The 20594-nt window shown below is 42.0% G+C and overlaps 1 protein-coding gene across 3 annotated transcripts in view; it reads right to left on the reverse strand.

The window, feature by feature from the left end:
• XPO6 (exportin 6) overlaps positions 1-15446 on the reverse strand; it is a 96280-nt gene extending 80834 nt beyond the window's left edge. For 2 of the 3 annotated variants that reach the window (XM_064478547.1, XM_010990904.3), the window contains exon 1: positions 14875-15445. Coding sequence is in view for 2 of the 3 variants with exons in the window: in XM_010990904.3 (XP_010989206.1) it covers positions 14875-14877 (3 nt within the window). In the remaining variant the exon portion in view is untranslated. Of the gene's footprint in view, positions 1-14874 lie in introns of all 3 variants that reach the window. The other variant, XM_031433004.2, reaches the window with a different exon arrangement.
• Positions 15447-20594: the final 5148 nt, after the last annotated feature.

Consider the following 20594-nt stretch of genomic DNA (forward strand, 5'->3'; position numbering starts at 1 on the left):
AGTAAAGTGAGTATAAAGGATACTTAAATAGTTAATAAAGTAAGCATACGGGATCTGTCTCCTATAAGCAGATAAATAAAATCTAACTTGGTGAAAACTTTTCCTACCGAAAAAAAAAAAAAAAAAAGATACTGAGGAACAATGAAAAGCCATTTTTTTACCTACTAAATTTGCAACAATATTAAGACTACCCAAAGCTGATAAGTATTTATCTACAGCTGGTGGAAGAATAAACTGGTATAACCTGTCCAGAAAATAGCTGCTGACATACCTTTAAAATGTTCATATTAAATCTAAAACTATTTTAAAATTAAAGGTTTATTTTTAAAAACAATCTTCATACCCCTTGGGCCCTTCTTGGAATCTAGCCTAAGGCAATTTTCTGAAATACAGAAAAAGCTTTTCGCAAAAACATTAATCACATATTATTTACAATGGCCAAAAAAATGGAACAATCTAACTGCTGAAGAATCCACGCAATGCAATATTATAGAGCCGTTGTAAATATTTATGAAGTATTTAATGATTTGAAAAACCACTTATACTACATTAAGTGGAAAAGGCAGAAGAAAAAAGCACATTTACAGTGTGATCAACCATATTTAAAAAGCAAACAGAAAAAAAGACTAGAAGGAAACAAAAGTGTTATTAGAGGTTGAATCAGATGGTGATAATTTCTTGTCTATTGCATACTCATCAAATAGTCTACAGAGTTCAAGATACTTTTTACAATCAGGAAAAAATAAGCAAAATCAAAAGATGACAGAGAAGACCTGTGATCACATCAGTACCTGCTTTAACTGCCAAACACTACTAGGATGAAGAAGGTGCAGAAACTGAGCTAAATCACTGCCCACAAACGTTGGAAAGCTTGGCTACTGCAGTTTTGTTTTTGTTTTTGTCTTTAAAAACCCCTACTGGGAAAAGAGTACACAGGAAATCTCCATACTATTTTTGCACTCTTCTGCAAGTCTAAAATATCTCAACATAAGATGTTTAAATTAAATAAATGAATCCTTGATAGATCACTTAATTTGTCTTTCTCTAAAAACAGAATGCAGAGTATAGACAAATAATTTCCTGGGCACTAATAAAGTACATGGCTCCTTTCCTCATGAATTAAATAAAACCCTTTCCAGGATTAATTGCCTTCACAGAAATCACCTGCGCTGCCTATTAGACGTCTTTTTCTTCAATATTTCAAAGATTTCATCTTCATGAACTGCGTTTTTTCACTCTTCTGTGTATATCTGTGACTCCATCTGCCCAAAATGGCCCTTTGCTTACCCACTTCATGCCTCAAATTCTTTGCCTAGTGACTTCCTACTTCTGCTTTGAAACCCAACTCATTTGTCACCTCCTTCGGGAAGTCTTCCCTGATAACAACCCTCCCATCCCCAGTGTGGCCAGGGCTTTTTTTTTTTTTTTTTAAAGTATGCTGTACCTCTCATAAGGTTCTATGTCTGTAGTTATTCCTCAGAAACTGTATTCATTTGCTGACTTGTACATCTCCTCTTCCAGAAGTTAATAAACTTCTAGAACTTCTAGTTTTAGAACTTTAGAACTTTTCCCTACTTACATTCAATAGCTGTAGGCCAAATGATTTCTCAGTTATTTTGCAACTCTGTTTCAAGTGAGCCCCCAAATTTACCAACAATGCTCCCTCCAGCTCCTGACTTTCCATTTCAGTAAAGAATTACAAATTACACACATTCCAGTGAGTACACCAACACAAGTGTCTTTTCAACTTTCTCCAAAAAAATCAGCAGTGTTAGCAACGGTCCAGCATTCACTTAATATTAGGAATTGCTTTTCTCTTTCTACATCCAGAATATGGTGGATCTAAGACACCAAATTTTAACATTCTACTCTTTAATTTATCCATAATTTCTCTGCTAACTAAGAACTTAAACTTCCTCATATCTTCTCATCTGCAACACCAGTTCTACTAGCTTAATTTCTTTTGGGGATTATTTTCTATAAAGTAATGAAGATTATTATAACTCCCAAGTCATAACCCTGATGAGTAAAGAACCTCCAGGCTGCAATGAGCTAGATCAGCTGGGCCCACTCTTGCCAGGCAAATGATTAACTCCAGACACCTGAAGGCATTGCAAGCCTTTTTTTTTTTTTTTTTTTTAGAATAACAAATGATTTATCAAAGGCTTTGAAGGTTACTGACAGTCAAAAACACAAGAGTTAAGTATCAAGTGTCTACTAAGTATACCAACAAAAGCCGTCCACTCAAAGCTCTTTTAATCTGTTCACTATGGAGGTGTAAAGGGGGATCTTCTCAAAATATTTTCTTGTATTTCTTTGAGATCTTTTCAAAAGTCAAGTTTTTTCTCTTCATAAAAAGTCTCCTTTACAGCTACACAAGGATAGGATTTTTCATCACTTCTCAGAAAAACATGTCTGCCCACTGAGCCCTGGAGACATGGACCAGTCACCCACACAGTAAAATGCAATGAAGGCCACTGGTGTTCCTCAAAGTTAACATATGTGCCTGGATCTTTAATTTGCTTGTAAAGGTTGGGGGTATATGAGGAGGGAAGGGAGGAAAAAAAGAAAAGAGGGAGGAGGAAGAAAGAAAAAACATATATTGACTTTTAAACAATTAAGGTTTAACAATCCACAATTTTCAAGAAATTTCAAGTTTACCTATAGCCCCAGGACAGATGCCTTCTCAAGCAGGTGTACGCTCTCTCTGCCATTAGAGAATTTTCAGTAGAAAATCAGAGAACCCTAAGCATGACTATAAACTTTCCCATGAAGCTACTTCATACATCCTTTAACATTTTAAACTCAGGCCCTGGTTCATAAGCCCAATTAACAAAACCAGCAACAAATGATTACAGGAAAAATCACTTCATCAAGGTGAGCTGTGCAACTTTTGGGCGATGGAACTGCTTTCCTCCAATTAAACCTGTTCTTACATTATATTATGACAAATAAACACGAAACCAAGTGGGGAGCAATATATAACTTAATTACATAGATCATCAGACAAAGGGTAAATGTATGATGGTTCAGAAAACTATCAGATTATAGTCCCATTACCAAGACAATCATTTTATTCAAGCCTACAATATTAGTACACAAGAAATGATAGTGTTGTTAATCTGTCTAAAATCAGCAGCATAAGATTAATCAACTAAATGTGCAAGCTAATACAAGCCTAACTTTATCACTCTACAATTATTCACCCGAATTGTATTTTTTATTAAAAAAAAAAAGTTGTTGGCCAACAGAAAAGTGTAGAGATCAGGAATGGTCAGCTGACACAGGGAAAAACACCCAGAAATAAAACATTAAAAGATGTTCCACTTCACTCATAACTAAAGGACTGCACATTTAATTCCTGAGGTGCCATTTTCATCTTTCATATTAAAAAGTTTTATTGGTGTCAGCCAGAAGATGGGGAAACAGGAACTATCCTATTAGTAAGAGTACTAGCTATCAGAATTCTTCTTTACCAGAATTTTTAAGTGCATTCACTGTTTGCCACCACAATTCCATTTCTAGAATCTTATCCTACAATCTCACAAAATGGACAAAGATATATTTGATGTTTATTGTAGTACTGATGGCATTAACAGCATATACCAAAAATCTAATGTAATTAACATTAAAGACCTAGGTAAGAACTTTCAGGCAGGCATACCATATTCCAGGGCAAACTGATGAAAGAATGATCCACACTAAAAGATACTCTAATTGAATTACTGAACTTCTGTAATACAGATTTCTCCCAGCAATCATACAAAAAAGGCAAGTTCTCTCTAACTGAGGTAAAGGGAGAGCATTACATGAATTAGGCTAACCAAGCTTTCCTACACAACCACCTTCGATGGAAGGAAACAATGGAGAAATATCCACAGAAGTTTAAGGAAAATAATGTATGAAGTATGAATATTATACCCATCCAAGTTACCATTTATGGATAAGGACAACAGACATTTTCAAAATGAAATAATTCAGAGAATAGAGCAACCACGAACTCTTTCAGAAAAATATGTATGTATCAGCTGATCGATGTTAAATAGATTAAAAGGGTCAAGAAAACACTCAACAATGTCTACAAGATCTGAGGGAAAGAGTGCAACCTAAGAATTTTATACCTAGCCAAGATGTCCTTCAAATATAAAGGCAGCCAGACATTCTTAATTCACCAAATAAGGCAACCTTTTTTAAAAGTGACAAGCGGGGAGGGTATAGCTCAGTGGTAGAGCACCCTAGCGTGCATGAGATCCTGGGTTCAATTCCCAGTGCCTTGACTGAAATAAATAAACCAATAAACAAATAAATATGTAATTACCTCCCCCTGAAAAAAAATTAAAAATACAAAAAATTAAATTAAAAAAAAACGGACAATAAAATCTAGCTAACAGGGAAATTAATCAAAAAATTCAGATACAGAAAGACTACAGTTAAAAGAACTAGTGGGGAACGTTTGAATCCTTTAAAATAAAAAACTAAGACTAAATACCAAGGGTATTATGGTTACAGAACAGGCTACAAATGCTCTAAAGACACTGACAAAGTAAAATAAAAAGAGGGAGAGGGAAAAGTGGAAGGAGTAAAAATTTTCTTATTTTTCCTATTATGAAGTTCACTGATACTGCCTAGAACTGAAACATGGAATTTATTTATAAAAAATGATGCCATCTTTGTAATGTTTTTCTTATCTTTTTTCTTTATCATATAAGGATTTACCAAGAGCTAATAATTATTGAAGTAATAATTGAAGATACTTGACAATTCATTTTTCAGTTTCACTTGTTTCATCTTCTGCTGTTAAATTCAAGTGAGATGGAGAGACCTCAAGAGCACTATGTTCAGTGAAAAAAAAAATCAGGATCAAAAGGGTACAGCCTTCAGATTACATTCATAAACCAAATCAAAACAACAAAACTACAGAGATGGAGAACAGATTAGTGGTTGCTAGGAGAAAGGGAGGAGGGCTACAAATACGAAGAATATTAGGCAAGAGTTAGTTCTTTTGTGGTGATGGAAAAGCTCAGTACCTTGACTGTGGTGGTAGTTACAAAGATCAGTACATAAAATAAATTGCATAGAACCATACACATTCACATGAATGCAAGTCAAAAAATGGTGAAAACTGAATAAGGTCTGTAGTCAAGCCAATAATTGAATAGTACCAATGTCAACTTCCTGGTTTTGGTATTGCACACAGCTATGTAAGATGTCACCGTTGGTGGAATCTGGGTGAAGGATACACAGGACTCCTTGTACTCATTTTGCAACTTCTTGTGAGTATATAAATATTTCAAAAAGTACAGTTTTGTTAAATGCAACAGTAAATTGATTTTTACTTTAAAACTCTCATGACCTAAAAAAATCAACATGATCACTTTTTAAATGAAAGTATTCATTTTAGGTATCTACCCTCCTTATCCTATAGACAAATAGATACAAAGATCTATGGACTATTTATATAATGTTAATCACAGTTTTAGGTAGTAGGATTTAGGGTGATTTTTTTTTTTTTTGCCATGTTCTTTGTCTTTTGACACTGCTTGATTTTGAGCATAGTTTTTATAAAAATTATCCAGCTGTTACCTTAAAAAAAAAAAAGATCTATCCGGGTCTGATTATTATCTAATTTAGGAACCAGTGATTTTTTTCCCGAGACTGCATTTAACACACAAAATACCTTTACCTATTCAGAGAGTCTGAGACCAGAGATCTTTTTCATTATAACCTTCACATAAAGCAACAGCAGGCTGCTCTGATGTAAATGCACTACTGCATATGCTAAGCCTAATGAGCTTAAGTGAACTGAAACACCCAGAGAAGTCAAGAAACCTTCCATTCTGTTGTCCTGTAATGTGGTCCAACTACCACTTTGCCTTCCAAAGTCACATTTTCTTCTATTCTATCACATTAGAGCATATGCAGAAATATCTATTTTCTTGTTTGTTATCAGCAAACTTTTACCATCTTGCCTTTTACCATTATGAGAAGTAAATTATGCATGTTTTAAGGCCAGATGACTAGATGTACTGTTTTTCCTGGGACAACATACCCAGTTGGGTTACATTTCAAGTAAAAATGCCTATGTAAATGTGCACAGTCTCAAAAAGAAACCTAGTGCTACAGAAAGAACATAGGCTGTACATTTAGCAGCTTGGGTCTGAACCCTCTTATAAACTTGCTATATAATTTTGGACAAGCTACTTACATTACCCTCCCTAAGCCTCATCTTCCTCAACTGTAAAATGGGAACAGGTAATACCAACCTTGCAGGGTGGCTGTAAGGGACTACATGAGGTACTGCATGCAGTATACATCAGGCCCCTGAACAATGACTAGCACAGAGTATAATTATGAAACACAAACAGACCTTTTTCTCCCTCTGAACCCCAGCTTCCTTCCCTTCCCATCAGCCTCTTTCACCTCCCTCACTTCCCTCTGCCTGTGGGTTTCCTCAGTTACTATCCACAGCCCTCACCTGACCCCCCACACACCCACCCCTCCCCAGCAGTTCTCAGGAGCAGTTTTTGGAGCCTCACAAGTAGACCATCCACACAGCATTTGTTCTAACAATTCCTCTTGCTCACCTGCTCCCCACCCCCACCTGCCCAGGGGTAAAATACTATTATCTGAGCTTGCTGGCTGCATGGGTTTTGGAAAAACAGAGTGTTTACTATATTCATACTCTACTTCATTTTTCAATCTTACTACAGTCTCCAAATGTTGCTACTATCATTTACTAACCTCAAGGGCCTACCTTGACCATCTTGGATTTGTTTTCAAACCTGACTCTTCAATTACATAAATATCTATTCAATGCTCACTGGGCATTGGGAACGTAAAGAGTGAGACTCATCTGATACGGACTCATAATAAAGTGAAAGAACTAATCCTCTCCATCCCCAGGCTTGGAGGGGGAAGAAGGGGGAGGAAGGGAGAGGAAGCCAGGGAAAGGATGGAGGAGTTCACATTTCGCTCTTGAAACTTCTGAATTATCTGACACTTACTACAAGAATGTAGTCTTGTAATTCTTATATAAGAAAAACAAATAAATCAAAACATAAAAGCAAAAAGAAAACGTAACTATAATCAAAGATAATAAATGTTAAATCAGTGGCTGGAGAGCCTCAAAGAGGTCATGTTCATGGTAGGTAAGGTCTCACCTGCAAAAAGAAGAAAAAGACATTCAAGCAGAGGGAAGAGTACTGAAAAAGGCAGGTAAGTGTGAAAGGGTACTTGGTGTTCTGGTAATGACAAGTGGTTTGCTGCGGTTAGAGAACAAGATATAATTCGAGAAGTCTTTAAAAGATATTCCAAACAAATCACTTTAAGTATTTAATCATCTTCATCCTTACTGAGACAACTAAAAGTAGGTGAAATTATGAAAATCCAGAACCCATGTGCTTTCCACTATTCTTCCATGGTAAAAACTTGGTCTCTGACAACACTGGAGACCCTCTGCTCTGAATAATTTGGGGTCAAGTGACATGATCACATCTCAGTTCCATGAGGTAGCTCTGGCAGGAATACAGGAAGAAGATGGACTAGAGGAAGAAGAACCTGGAAGCTGTCGAGACACCAACCATGAGAGCAAGAGATGACAACTGGCCTGACCGAAGTGGAGGGAATGGAGGGAAAGGCCAAGTTCAGGACACAAATAAGTTAGCTACAGCATCAACAGGTCTACAAGTGAGGGACTAAAGGCAAAGAGGAAGTTAAAGATGACTCAGGTTTATCACTTGAGTATCCAGTGAATAAGACCAGTAACAGAACTAAGTATGGGGGTGGAGGCGCTACCCCAAGGGGAAGATAATAGATTTGGTTAACACATGTATAATTTGATGTCCACAGGACACCCTGGTGGATATTCAAGGCTGGAGAGGATGGTTGAGTTTTCACTGGTACACAGGTCATAGCTGAGGCCATAAGAAAGAAGATCAAGGGAGACTGAACTAAAATAATGGAAGCCAAAGGAACCAAGAAAAAGGGTTTTGGGTGGGGGAAAGGAGGACCAGTGGTTGCCAAAAGGAAAAGTCAGATGACACAAGGACTGAAAAGAGGCTATTTATGTATTCATTGTACTACACCACTTTATATAAGGGACTTGAGCATCCGCTGATTTTGGTATACACAGGGGCTCCTAGAACCAATCCCCCAGATACTGAGGGACAAATGTACACTGGATTCAACATACAGGCATCACTGAAAAGTAGTGAAGACAAAAAAACCAGTCTGCAATGGGTTGCACAATGAACCACTGGTAGGGAGGGAAAGGGAGGTTGAAAAAGTAGAGGCAGAAAGTAGCAGTCGCACATTCAGGAGCTCGGTCCCTCTTCACCCCAGCCTGTGCTGTTACATCCGCCTTGACTTGGACATGTATGTCGACAATCCAACTACCTAAAATCATCAAGATCCTTGTTCTGCCCAAAGTCAATTACCTTCAGCTCAACACAGCAGCAAATGCCTGCCTACAGACAGAGTCAAATCCCTTATTCTATCAGCCCATCTGCTGACATCTTCATGTCAGCTTCTTTACCTGGTATCTCTTTCATTCCTACCAAATCCAAATCACCCATTAATTAAAATTTCCCACTATTCCCAATTGCTAGTTTAGAGGCTTCCAAAATCAGCTTAAGCTCACCCCTTCCTTCAACCCTCGAGTCTGGAATCAGTTTTAAGTGACAATTCTCTTGGTCAAGTCTTTCTCTCCACTTGTAACTCCTCATCCACGAGCAGACCTTTGTCACATCCATATAGGCCTGGTGTCCTATCTGGTTTCCCACACCACTCTTAACCTATACACAGTAGATGGATTAATTTTCCTTTAAGGAAAAATTAGCCTAAAAACAAAGCCAAACTCCCCAGAGTAGTGCTGGAGGCTTTCCATCATCCAGCCTTTAACTGTTTTTATAAGCTTTCTCTCCAACTACTTCACAAAAATCTCCACCATGGCCAAACCAGTCTATTAGATGATTTCTTAACACTTCATGTTTAGCTATACCCTTCTCTTCTGAAACACCCCCTCTCTGAAAGTTCTAGTCATCACAGGGAACATCGCTTACTCCCTTTCTCGAAAGGTCTTGAACACTCAAGATCTCCACAGCATTCCTAACTACAATGTAACTGTCTACTATGCCAGAAACTGCTCTAGGCTCTTGGGATACATTAGTGAACAGAGCAAAGCTTTAGGGAGTTAGTATTTTAGCAGAAAGAGGTAACAAAAAATAGACCTCATAAATAACTTAAGCATGTAAAGTGTTTAAAAGTGTAAATGCTACAAATAAAGAAGTAAAGTGGGATATGAAGGACTGGGAGTTCTGAAATGGGATTAAAATTTTAAGTAGGGTGGTCAGAACTGGCCTCACTGGGAAGGTGACTCTGGAGAAGGCTTGAAGAAGGTCATGTTGGGCATGTAGGTATCTCGGGGAAAGTGCGATCCAAGCAAAGGCGACAGCCAGGCCAAAGCCCTGAGGCAGGAACATACCCGGAACATATGAACAGCAAGGAGGGCAGGGTAGCTGAACAGAGTGAGCCAAGGGAAGAGTAGCAGGAGATGGGATCAGAGTGTAACCTGGGGCCTGGAGGGCACCATAAGTCATGGAGGCGCACGTGGGCCGCTATGGCCTTCACTCTCAGTGAGATGAGGAGCCACGGGAACAGGGCTGACACATGATTTGGCTTAGATTTTTCAAAGGATCACTGAGGCTACTGTGTTGAAAACAGTCTATAACGGGGCAAGGTCAGAAGCAAGGAGAACAGTTAGGAGGCAACTGCAGTAATTCAGGCAAGAGATGATGAAGGCCTGAACAGAGAGGTAGCAGTGGAAAGAACAAGAAGAGATAAAATCCTGGCTACATTTCGAAGGTAGAAAACAGTCAGCTTTCCTGATATGGACCAGATGTATAGTGTGAGAGAAAGAAAGCTCAAGGATGACTTCCAAGTTTTTGGCACAAGCAACTAGAAGCTGGAGTTGCCCCCAATTAAGATAGAGAAGGCTGTCAGTGGAAAAGAATTAGAGGGGAAGATCAAGAGTTGAGTTTTAGACATATTACATTTGAAGGGCCTGACATATAAGCTTGCATATCAAATAGGCACAACTGCAGCTGAGGGGAGAAGTCTGGCCTGGGAGCTCACCAAGTCTGAGGCCTAGGGCATTCCAGCTGTTCAAAGATCAGTGGGATGAGGCAGAAATAGCCAGTAAGATGTGGGGAAACCAAAAGCACACTTCAGTGTCCTGGAGGCCAAGTGAAGAAAGACTTAACATTTCTGGAGGGAGGGATGGAGGAAGGGAGGCAGGCCTAACAGAAGGGGGAGTATTCAACTTGTCCAGTGCTACATCAGATCAAGCAAGATGAGGACTAACTACTGCGTTTAACAACAGTGGGTGTTGGGCCTGACAAGTGAGCTTAAGAGAGTGGAAGGTGAGAAATCAGAAACCACTCTTTCCTGGAGTTTTGTTGCAAAGAGGAACAAGGAAATGGGGCAGTAGCTGGCCAGGAAAGTAGCAGTGAAGGCATTCACGATGAGGAAAAAATAGCATGTCTGTGAGTGCATATATGCACATAAAGCCCTAAAATGTCCTAAGCACTCAAATGTTAATTCCTTCCTTCACTTCAACCCTTGACACCTATTATTTTCTATGACCTTTCTTATATATATCTAATCTTCATAACTATCTGCAAACTTTTAAGTAGAAAGCCCCTTTTTTCCTTGTCAAACTCAAACTCTTCCTAATCCTTCAAAACTCAAATATTCCTCCTGGCCCCTCTCCTCAGCTAATCTCCCTCAGATAGGCCCCTTTGTACCAATGCATTTATCTACTATGGTCACTCTTACCACAGCCTCTTGTAATTATCAGAACATATGTCCCATTTCCTCACTAAACCGACTCCTAGAGGGCGGGAGCAATATTACCCCTCCTGGGGTAAAAAGTGTAACACTTAAGAGCACTGACTCTGGAGCCAGATTGTCTGGCTCTGAATGCCAGTTCCACCACTTGGTTGCAGAGTGACCGTGAAAAGTTGCCTAACCATTCTGGGCCTTGAATGTTCTCATTTATAAAATGGGAAATAAGAATAGCCTCTGCCTCCTGACACTGCTTGAAAGAGTAAATGAGTTAGCATATGTAAACTCATTAGCCTGGTATATGCTAAGCCCTACAAATATAAACTATCTCATTATAATACTGTATCCACAGTACCCAGGATTTTACGCTTGATGCAAGAAGTTACTTCTCCAAACACATTAACAGGGTTTGGGGAGGATCGTTAGCTGAGTAATTTCACATTTTAACCATGTCATGTACTAATTTTTTCAAAAGCCATTCAGGTCATTTCTTGATAGTCTCCCAGACTATCTCTAATGTTGAGACTGCCAGGTGGAACCTCTAAGTACCACTGAACCTTTTCCTGCCATCTCCCTCCACCGCCATGGCTTCTTCATACCTCTCACTGCAGGGAGCACAATGTAACACAGCTGTTGAACAAACGGAAGAAACACCATTTGAGTGGCCAAATTTAAGATCTGATTTTGCCTCCATTACAGGGATCACTCACGAAGTTTAAAATTCAAAAATGAGAAGCCTTTGTAACCCAAGTAATTTTCTAAACAACTTTAAAAAGTGCTATTTTAAGCAAGGATTCAATTTCCCACAAAATTTCAGTAATAAGCAAAGCTCATTCAATATTAAGTAACAACTTTTCAGAGAAGTAGTGGGAACCTCTAAGATGTTACATCACCTAAGAACTCATGGGAATTCAACCCCAAATGATGATTTAATCAAATGTAGTTAGTTTAACTGTTCTAGTAATTTTGTGCTGCAACTACAAAACTTTAACTAGTTCTAAACTTGCAGGTCAAGATCCCTCCTCGTAGAGGGACAGTTTAAAAGAAACTCCCATACTCCCCAGCTTGCATTACTGGCTCAGAACCAAATAAAACATAGTTGGATGACAGTCCCGATCATCTTCCATCTCAGGCAGCACCTGCACTGCAAAGAGCACAGGCTTGGGAGTAGAGCACCTTGGGCCCAAATGGCAACTCCATCATTTGTTAAAAAGGTATCCTACAGCAGCTCTGCTCATCTCCCCCTGTGGTAGTAACGGCAATAATGTACCTAGAAGGACTGGTGTGCTTAACTGATACTGAGTGCCTAAAAAAAAAAAAAAAAAACCAATAAATGAAATATAGCTAGCTTAGTGGAGATATGTATGTTTGGGGGGGGGAGATAATTAGGTTTATTATTAATTTTTTTTATGGAGGTACTGGGGATTGAACCCAGTACCCTGTGCCTGCTAAGCAAGTGTTCTACCACTGAGCTACACTCACCCCCCTAAGATATTTAATAAATGGTAGTTTTATCATATTACACCATTTCCATCTTATTAGTGTAGAAGTTTTAGAAAGAAGGTATTAAAAAGGCCCAAACTTACATGCCAACTCTTTAAAGTAAAAATGTTTAGTCAGTAATAAGTAGAGAGGGAAAAAGTTCCTGGAACAATTTAGAACCGTGATCCCAGGCAAAAGACTCCCCTCCTATATCACACAAACCAGACAATGACTTCCTTGTTTTGGGGGGACAAGATCTGCCCACCCACATTCCTAACCCTGAGACACCTACAGAAGATGAACCCCTGGTGTCAGTGCTGCAGAAAGGACACGATTTGACAGTCCTATTCACCTTACATCTGCTGTGGTCATCCTCTGCATACTCAAGTAAGTGAGGGGTAGATTACAAACAACTTATCTCTGAAAAAAATGTAAATGGTGATCATGAAGTCAACTATTTTACAACTAATTGCTAAAAGGTCATTTTTATAATGCTCTCCTGACTGCCAATTAAAATGAAACCTGAATACAAGGGTGCTTAGCTAGCTGAAGTCCATAACCAATAAAATTCTATCGAAAGGTTCTAAAGCAATGTTGTAAGCTACCAAGGGGAGGCACATGTCTCTCTTGTTTACCTGACATTCCCTAGAGCCTGGCATATAGTGGCTACTTAAAATTCATTAAAAGATTTGTACACTCATTTTCACATCCATCATTATTCACAATAGTCAAAAGGTGGAAGTAACCCAGTGTTCATCAACAAGATGACTGGATAAACAAAATGTGAGATATACACACAATGGAATATTATTCAGCCTTAAAAAGGAAGGAAATCCTGACAGATGCTACAACACGGATGAACCTTGAGGACATTATCCTAAGTGAAATAAGGCAGCCATAAAAAGACAAACACTGTATGATTCTATTTATGAGAGTAATCAAATTCATAGACAGAAAGTATAATAGTGGTTGCTAGGGGACAGGTGGAAAAGTGAATGGGGGTTGTTCAGTGAGTACAGTTTCAGTTTTACAAGATGAAAAAAAGTTCTGGGGCCGGATGCCTAACAATGTGATTGTACTTAATGCTACTGAACCATAATCTTAAAAATGGTTAAAATGGTAAGTTTTGTTATGCATATAACACCACAATTTAAAAGTAAAAGCAAAAGAAAATTCATTGAAAGAATAAACGAAGTAAGGAATACTGAGTACTACTTTCATCATTCACTAAATATTATATCTCATACCTGTAGATTATTCAGAGAATTCCTGCCTCCACACTTTATAGCTGAGGAAATCGAGACAGAGATTATCTGATCTGCCACTATCCTATAGTATCTATTATATTGTACTGCTCTGTATTAATGGTGTGTTTTATCTGACTAGTTGTAAGCTCCACGAAGACAAGGGTTATACCTTAGGTTTTCTTTCTATGCCCAGCACCTAACACATCACCCAAAGGCCCCCTGAATGTTCTGAAAATCCCACTGGCCTGAACATTACATATGTCATTCCAGCCCTTTCTCTACTAAACCCCTAACATGGGAGGGGTAAAACAGGCAGCCTTAAGAACACTTCTGTATCTGGAGGTGCTCAAACACAGGCTAGGGAATCAACCACTCCCTACGGGCTTACCATGCACCAAGAGCTGGGCCAGATAAAACTTCACACAATTTCATCTCTGAGGGAACTGAGTCTACTGCAGTAGACAGGTTAAGTCTCAGAAATAATTACAGTAACAATAAGACAAATGCTTAAAAACAGATGTGACTACACAAATCTATGGGAGTACTGAGAGTGCCTGTGGGTCTGGAAAACGTGGAATGTTATCTTCAGAAGAGGTGGCTTCTGAACTAGATCTGGAAGGATGAAGAGTTCTCCAGGCACCACCAGGGAAAAGGCCAGAGCGTGTAGCAGAAAGAAAAGCAGACTGGTGTCAAAAGAATACGACATTCCTGACTTTGCTATTATTTAGGTAAATGACCTCTGAAAACCATAAACCCTCTCAGCTGCCCCATATATAAATCTACAACAAAACCCTCTCCAGCTGTGTTATGTGTTTGATCTAATAGGAGCTCTGAAATCAGACTACCTAGGTTCAAATCTTCCCACTGTCACTTAGGAGTGACCTTGAGCTGGGTAACTAGTTGCTCTTTGCCTCAATCTCCCCACTTCAGAACAGAGGGCTGGTGTGCTAATTAAATAATACATGTCAATCACTTAGCACAGCGTCTGGTACGTAGGAAGCCCTCAAAAAATAAATGATAACTATTATGATAAACTACAATATAAGAGGTCAATATATCAGATGCAAGGTCTGTGCCTGCTGCGTGTCCAGGTCCCTCCCAGTCCCGAGCCATCCCTGGCGGGGGGGGGAGAGGGGGAGGGGAGCTCAGGGCCGGGCTGCAAACCCTGCACGCATGTGTCACTGCCGGGCTCGGCACGCGCCTCTCCCCGCCCTGGGGAGAAGCGATGGCTCAGCAGTCCCGGGCCCGCTCCCGCCGCTCAGACCGGGCACCCGGGGAGGGAAGAGGCTCGGACCCTACTTACCATGCTGGCCGGGGAGGGGCGGCTCAGGTGAGCTGGCTCTCGGGCTTCGGACACGTCCGGCTCGCACAGTTCAGGTCATGGTCCCAGAAGGCTCGGGAAGTCCCCCACCCATGCAAACACAACCGCTTCCCCACCCGGGTCCTGCGGGGACCCTCTAAAAAGAGAGCGGCCCCCCGGCCCGCCTCATCGGGGACCCCCCGGAACAATTCATCCAGACCCACCCGCCCCTCCCCAAGGAAACTGAAAAAGCAGGAAATGGGGCTCGGAGGCCAGCGAGGAAGGCAACGGCTCGGGGCCCCCCGCCCGGGCCGGACCCCCTGAAGGGAGGCTCCGGACCCAGGCAGGGGCTCCCCAGCCCCCGCGTTCAGAAGCGGCGGCGGGCCCGGCCCCAAGGCTGAAGGGGCGGAGGCTGAAGGGGCCTCGGCGGCGCAGCCCAGGCGGCCGGCTCAAGCGAAAGGCCCGGGGGCCCGCGCTATCCTTGCAGCCTCAGCCCACACGACCGCCGCCGCCGCCCCCCCGGAGCATCCCTGCGCGCGCCCGCCCCGGAGATGCCCGCTCGCGCCGCGCGGCCGCCCCCGACCAACAGCCCCAACGCGCCGGAAGTGGCGAGCTCCCGGCGCGGCCCCACGGCGCGGCCGCCGGGCTGCGGCGCTGGAACCGGACCAATCCGGAATCGAGCGGGCGAGGGGGTGGGGGCGCGGGGCGGGGCCGCACCTGACGGCTCTCGTCTGGCCCCGCCTCCGCCCCGCCCCGCCCCGTGCCCGCGGCCCTCCGCCCGTCCACGCGGGCTGGCGGCCATGTTGGTACAGGGCGCTGGGCCTGCCATCTTAGTAAAGGGGCGGTTTCTCTTTCGCTATCTTCGCTCATTCATTCTGCAAATGTTGACGGAGCGCCTTTTACGTGCCCAGGACCTGGCTGGAAGTCAGCGGCGCGCAGCCTCTGCCCTCGTGGAGCTTACATCCATTCAGTCCACACTCATTTGAGCCCTCTGTGGCCCAGGCGCCACTGCGGGTTCTGGGACTAGTACAGTAAACGAGATTGCTGTAGTCCTTGCCCCTCGAGGAGGCAGATAAGCAGCAAGTAGAGAGCAAGTGAATAAGTTAATTGTAAGAAGTGAGGAGTGCTAATAGTGTTATGAACGCAACGAATACGCGGGGCCCGAGATAGAAAATGGAACGGAGGAATGGAAAGGTAAACTGAAGCCCAAAGAATAAAGTCAGTAGTGGGAAGCACGATCAAAGTCGAAGGAACGGCAACTGCAGAGGTTCTGAGAGGGTAAAGATATTATGGGTTCCTGTTCCTATCTTCCAACCCACTTCACTTGTGAAAATGCTGATTTTACGAAACAGAATCATGAAACAGTCCCAAGCAGTAGAAGTGTTGCTAGGGCGTGCTTACTGCACAGACTGAGCAAATCTGTATTAATGGCTTCCAAACTCCAGCATGAACCAAAATTACCTGGAGGGCCTCCTGCTAAGACACTAATTGCCATTCCCCACTCCCAGAGCTTCTAATCAGTAGATCAGGAGTAGCACTTAATGATTTACATTTCTGACAAGTTCCCAGGTGATGCTAATGCTGCAGGTCCAGGGGTCACACTTGAGAACTGCTGATATAACCACAGAAAACAACAGCTTCCATTTATTCCTTCATCAAATATTTATTGTTGCCCACTAAGTGACAACCACTGTTCCGAGGACTCAGTGCTGAGCAAAACAGACACACTTGGGCCCTTATCAATAGAGAAAGAAATTATCTTTAAAATGTTACAAAATAAGTAATCAATTATCATTGTTATAAGAGCATTAAAGAAAAATACAAACCACTTGAGAGTGAATAGCCAAGGGAGCTAAGGTAATCTTGGAGGTTGGGATGGAGAGGAGGTTAGGAAGTGACATTTATTTAGCTGTAGCCTGAAAGACTTATCATAGTTTGCTGGTCAAAGAGAGGGGGCATAGAATCACCTAGACAGTATAAACTGCATGTACAAAGGAGCTGTTTCAGAAGGTAAATGCATTGAGGCCAAGTGACTTGTCCTTTCTTAGCTCAATTTACTGAGATGAGCAAAGGCTTTGGGATGAGAGAAATTTGGAGTGGAAAATCCAGCTCTTACCAGTAGCTGAGGTATATTGAGCAAGGGACTGTCAAAATCTTAATTTCCTCACTGTGTAATGGAATGAAATAACAGAAAGTCACCTCATCCTCAATAAGAGGTAAGCCTTGGCTCACATAACTCCCAGAACTGGATAACTAGAAATAGGTCAGCTTCAGGCTGGGAGTGATGGGAGCCCAGAATCTGTTCCTCTGGGATTTTCTTGGCTCTATGACCCTCTGTGTATCAGCCTAGTCCTCAAAATGGCTTCCAGGACCAGCCACAGCTGCAAAATTCCCTGTTGACATCCAGCAAGAGAGAGCACTTTTTCTCATGTCCTATCTTATGGCAATAAGCTTTATCCTACTAGTCCTAATTGACCCAGGCCTGCCCATCCCTGAACTTGCCATGTGAAGGAAGATGGAATTGCTATGATCGACGGAAAGAATCCTGCCCTGGGGTGGATATCAATTCCTCAGGATAAAGGGGATTTGTTGGAGTCACCACATATCCACCATACCTCTATTGCAAGGCTAAAGTGAAGATTAAATTTAATGTACACAAAACATCTAGCACATAAGACATGCAATAAATCACAGCTATTATTAATTTTACTCCAGGGATTTTGTCCAAGTCAACTAAATAACATTTTGTTATTAATATTAATCTCAGGCCTGCCTATTCCAAAAAAAAGATTTAAGGCTGCTATTACTTTTTGTTGGCACTGCAGGGATGGCCCCCATCCATCTCCTTCTGCTCATTCCTCTTGCTATTGCCTTGGTCTCATTCATTCAGTTATTTGTTCAACAAATATTCAGGGAGTTAGTATCAACTTTGTACAAGACCTTTTGCAAAACCTGAGTTCCAAAATGAATAAAATTCAGGCAAATTTCACTGCCTCGTAGTGGAAACAGCCACACAAACAATGACAGCATTGTGTGAGAGGTGCTATACTAGAGGTGTGTACAAACTGAAGCACACAAGGAGGTAGGGGTGGGGGAACAACTAGCTATGGCAGGGGGAGTAATTGGAAGACTGAACAACGATGGTAACATTTCCATTGGGTCTTGCTGGATAAATAGAAGTTCACCCAACTATTACCAAGTCCCCACTCCTCTTTCCACTCCAAGCTGTCTCCTACTGTGTCAAGTCTCTTTACACTGCAAGTGACAAAGTTAGGTCTGTAGAGTTGGGACTCTATCATAAGGAGAAAAGGGACTATATTGTCTCATGTGAGAGAATCATCCAAAGGGTTGCATGGATTTCAGACATGGCTGGATTCTGGGTCTGAAATGATATCACAGAACTCAATTTCTCTCCATTTCTTGGTTCTGCTTCCTTTATTGGGGGCCCCCACGGTGAGCCCTGCATACCCAGGGGTTATCTTCTATCAGGTTGAAGCCTGTTTGAGAAGACTGTGTTTCTCCTACAAATGTTCCAAGAAAATAATCCCATTGGCTCTCACTGGATTACTCCTGAACCAATCACTGCAACCAGGGAGAATATGATGCTCTGATTGGTAGACCTTGGTCCCATGCTCCACCCCAAGCTCCAGAATAGCTCTTTTCAATGGCCAAGATCTCTTTGAGCCCCACTATTCTGCCAGGCTGTCAGCAACTTGGAGAATTCTCCTGTTTTGCAGATGAGGAAACATGTTAGTTTCTCAAAAGGCATAGGAGTTAACAGCAGCATTCAATATGGATTTAATGAAAGAAGGAAAAATAGGGTAACTGGCACCCTCTATAGGTGACAAGAACACACTCAGTTTAACCTGTCATTCAAGGCCTTTGAAGTCTTTGAAGCTCTGTAACCAGACTCTCTGGTTTGAGTCTTTACTCTGCCTCTTACGTAGCTGTGTGGCCTTGACCAAGTCACTTAAATTTTCTGTACCTCAGTTTCTTCATCCATAAAATGGGGACAACACAAGGACCTATCTGGCCAAGTAGATACCTGTATCAGTCAGTTTCTATGAGGAAACTCTAATTCAGATTTGAAGAATTGACAAGGAGGCTATTCTAAAAGAGGTGTAAGGAAACCCTACAAAGGATACTACCATATCCCAGATCTAGTAACAGCAAGACTACTAGTACCCCTTGTCCTAAAGGGACAAGAGGAAGAATGGTTGCCAGAAACTGGCAAAGAAGAATCGTGTGAAAGAGCAGCTGAAGGAAGCATCCAGCCAAGGTGATCCTGCAGGGAGGAAGCCAGTAGAATAAATACACTGACCTCACTCACCTCCCTCCCTCTCTCTCCTGCTGGGGTTCCACATTGCATAAATCCAACTAGGAGCCAGAGACCAATGGAGGCTGGTGATGTAGTTCATAGAGGCCAACTTCCTGGGCACACGGCTAGGCAGAGAAGGGGAAATGGAAGAGATCCAGCAGAACACTAGTAAGTGTTTAGAACAATGCCTGGTGTATTAAAAGATTCTCAATCATTTTAGTGATGAATTACTATTTCCATCCTACTTCCATCCAGCCCTCCTTTCAAACTCCTCTCCCTTTACAAATCCACCTCACTAGAATCTTCATGGCTCCTAGAAAATAGCAGGCTCCTTCATGTCTCTGAGCCTGTGCTTAGGTTGTTCCACCTTTTGGAATGACCTTTCCCTCATCCCTTCCCCTTCCTTTAAAACTTCTATTCGTCCCAAAGACCAGACTCAGATGTCTCTCATGAGTGTCCTCCTCTTGTGGAATAAAGGGCAGTTAATAAACATTCATTAATATGATAATGGAGAGATATTACCTGAAGACTTACCTAGTTATAACATCCACCAGAAATATCCAACAGGAATAATCCATGGATACAGCATCTTGGGGGAGAGATCTCTAGTGTCCAGACATATCTGCCTTTGCTCTCTTCCAGCTACAAGGGAGGATAACACTTCCTTATTCCTTGCAGTTGGGTAGGATGATGCCGACTGAGTGGAAGTGACCCGTGTCACTTCTGGGCCAGAGCATTTCCCTGCCTGTGCAAGTCCCTTCCATTCTGCTCTCCCCTGCCATATTGAACTCTGAGGCACCCTGTTGAAACTGTGGCACCATAAAATGGAGTGATTACATGGGACAGAACCCCTTCCTGATCCACACCAGACCAGCAGAACAAGCACAAATAAACTTTTGTGTTTTGAGACACTGAGATTTGGGGGTGGTTTGTTACTGCAGCATAACCTGGCCTTTCCTGACTGGTACATATGACCGTGTGTGCAAAGATGGGCCCCCACTAAATCATGTCTGTCAGTATTCAGCCTTAGGTAGTCCCCTGCCCTTGAACCTGGGCTGGCCCTGTGAATTCACTTCTGACCAATGAAATAGAGTGGAATAGAACATGACTTCCAAAGTTAGATCTTACAAAGCTTATAGCTTTTTTCTGGGTTTCTTGGAATATTTCCTCTGGAGTGAGTGAGCCACCACGTAAGAAGTCCGATTAGCTAAGAATGCCATACTGTGAGGAAGCTCTAGCTACCCACGTGGAAAGGTTGCAGGAGGAAAGAGAGTGTTGCCTGACCAGCTTCCATCCGTCACAGCTGGTCCAGCTGAAGCAGCAGCCATGTGAGAAAAGAGGCCATCTTGGATGGTTGAGCCCAGCCATGACTTGGAAAGACTCCAGGTCCAACACCTCTCCTACT

The sequence above is a fragment of the Camelus dromedarius genome, chromosome 24 (genome assembly GCF_036321535.1).
Source record: "Camelus dromedarius isolate mCamDro1 chromosome 24, mCamDro1.pat, whole genome shotgun sequence".
In the NCBI taxonomy this organism is placed as follows: Eukaryota; Metazoa; Chordata; class Mammalia; order Artiodactyla; family Camelidae; genus Camelus; species Camelus dromedarius.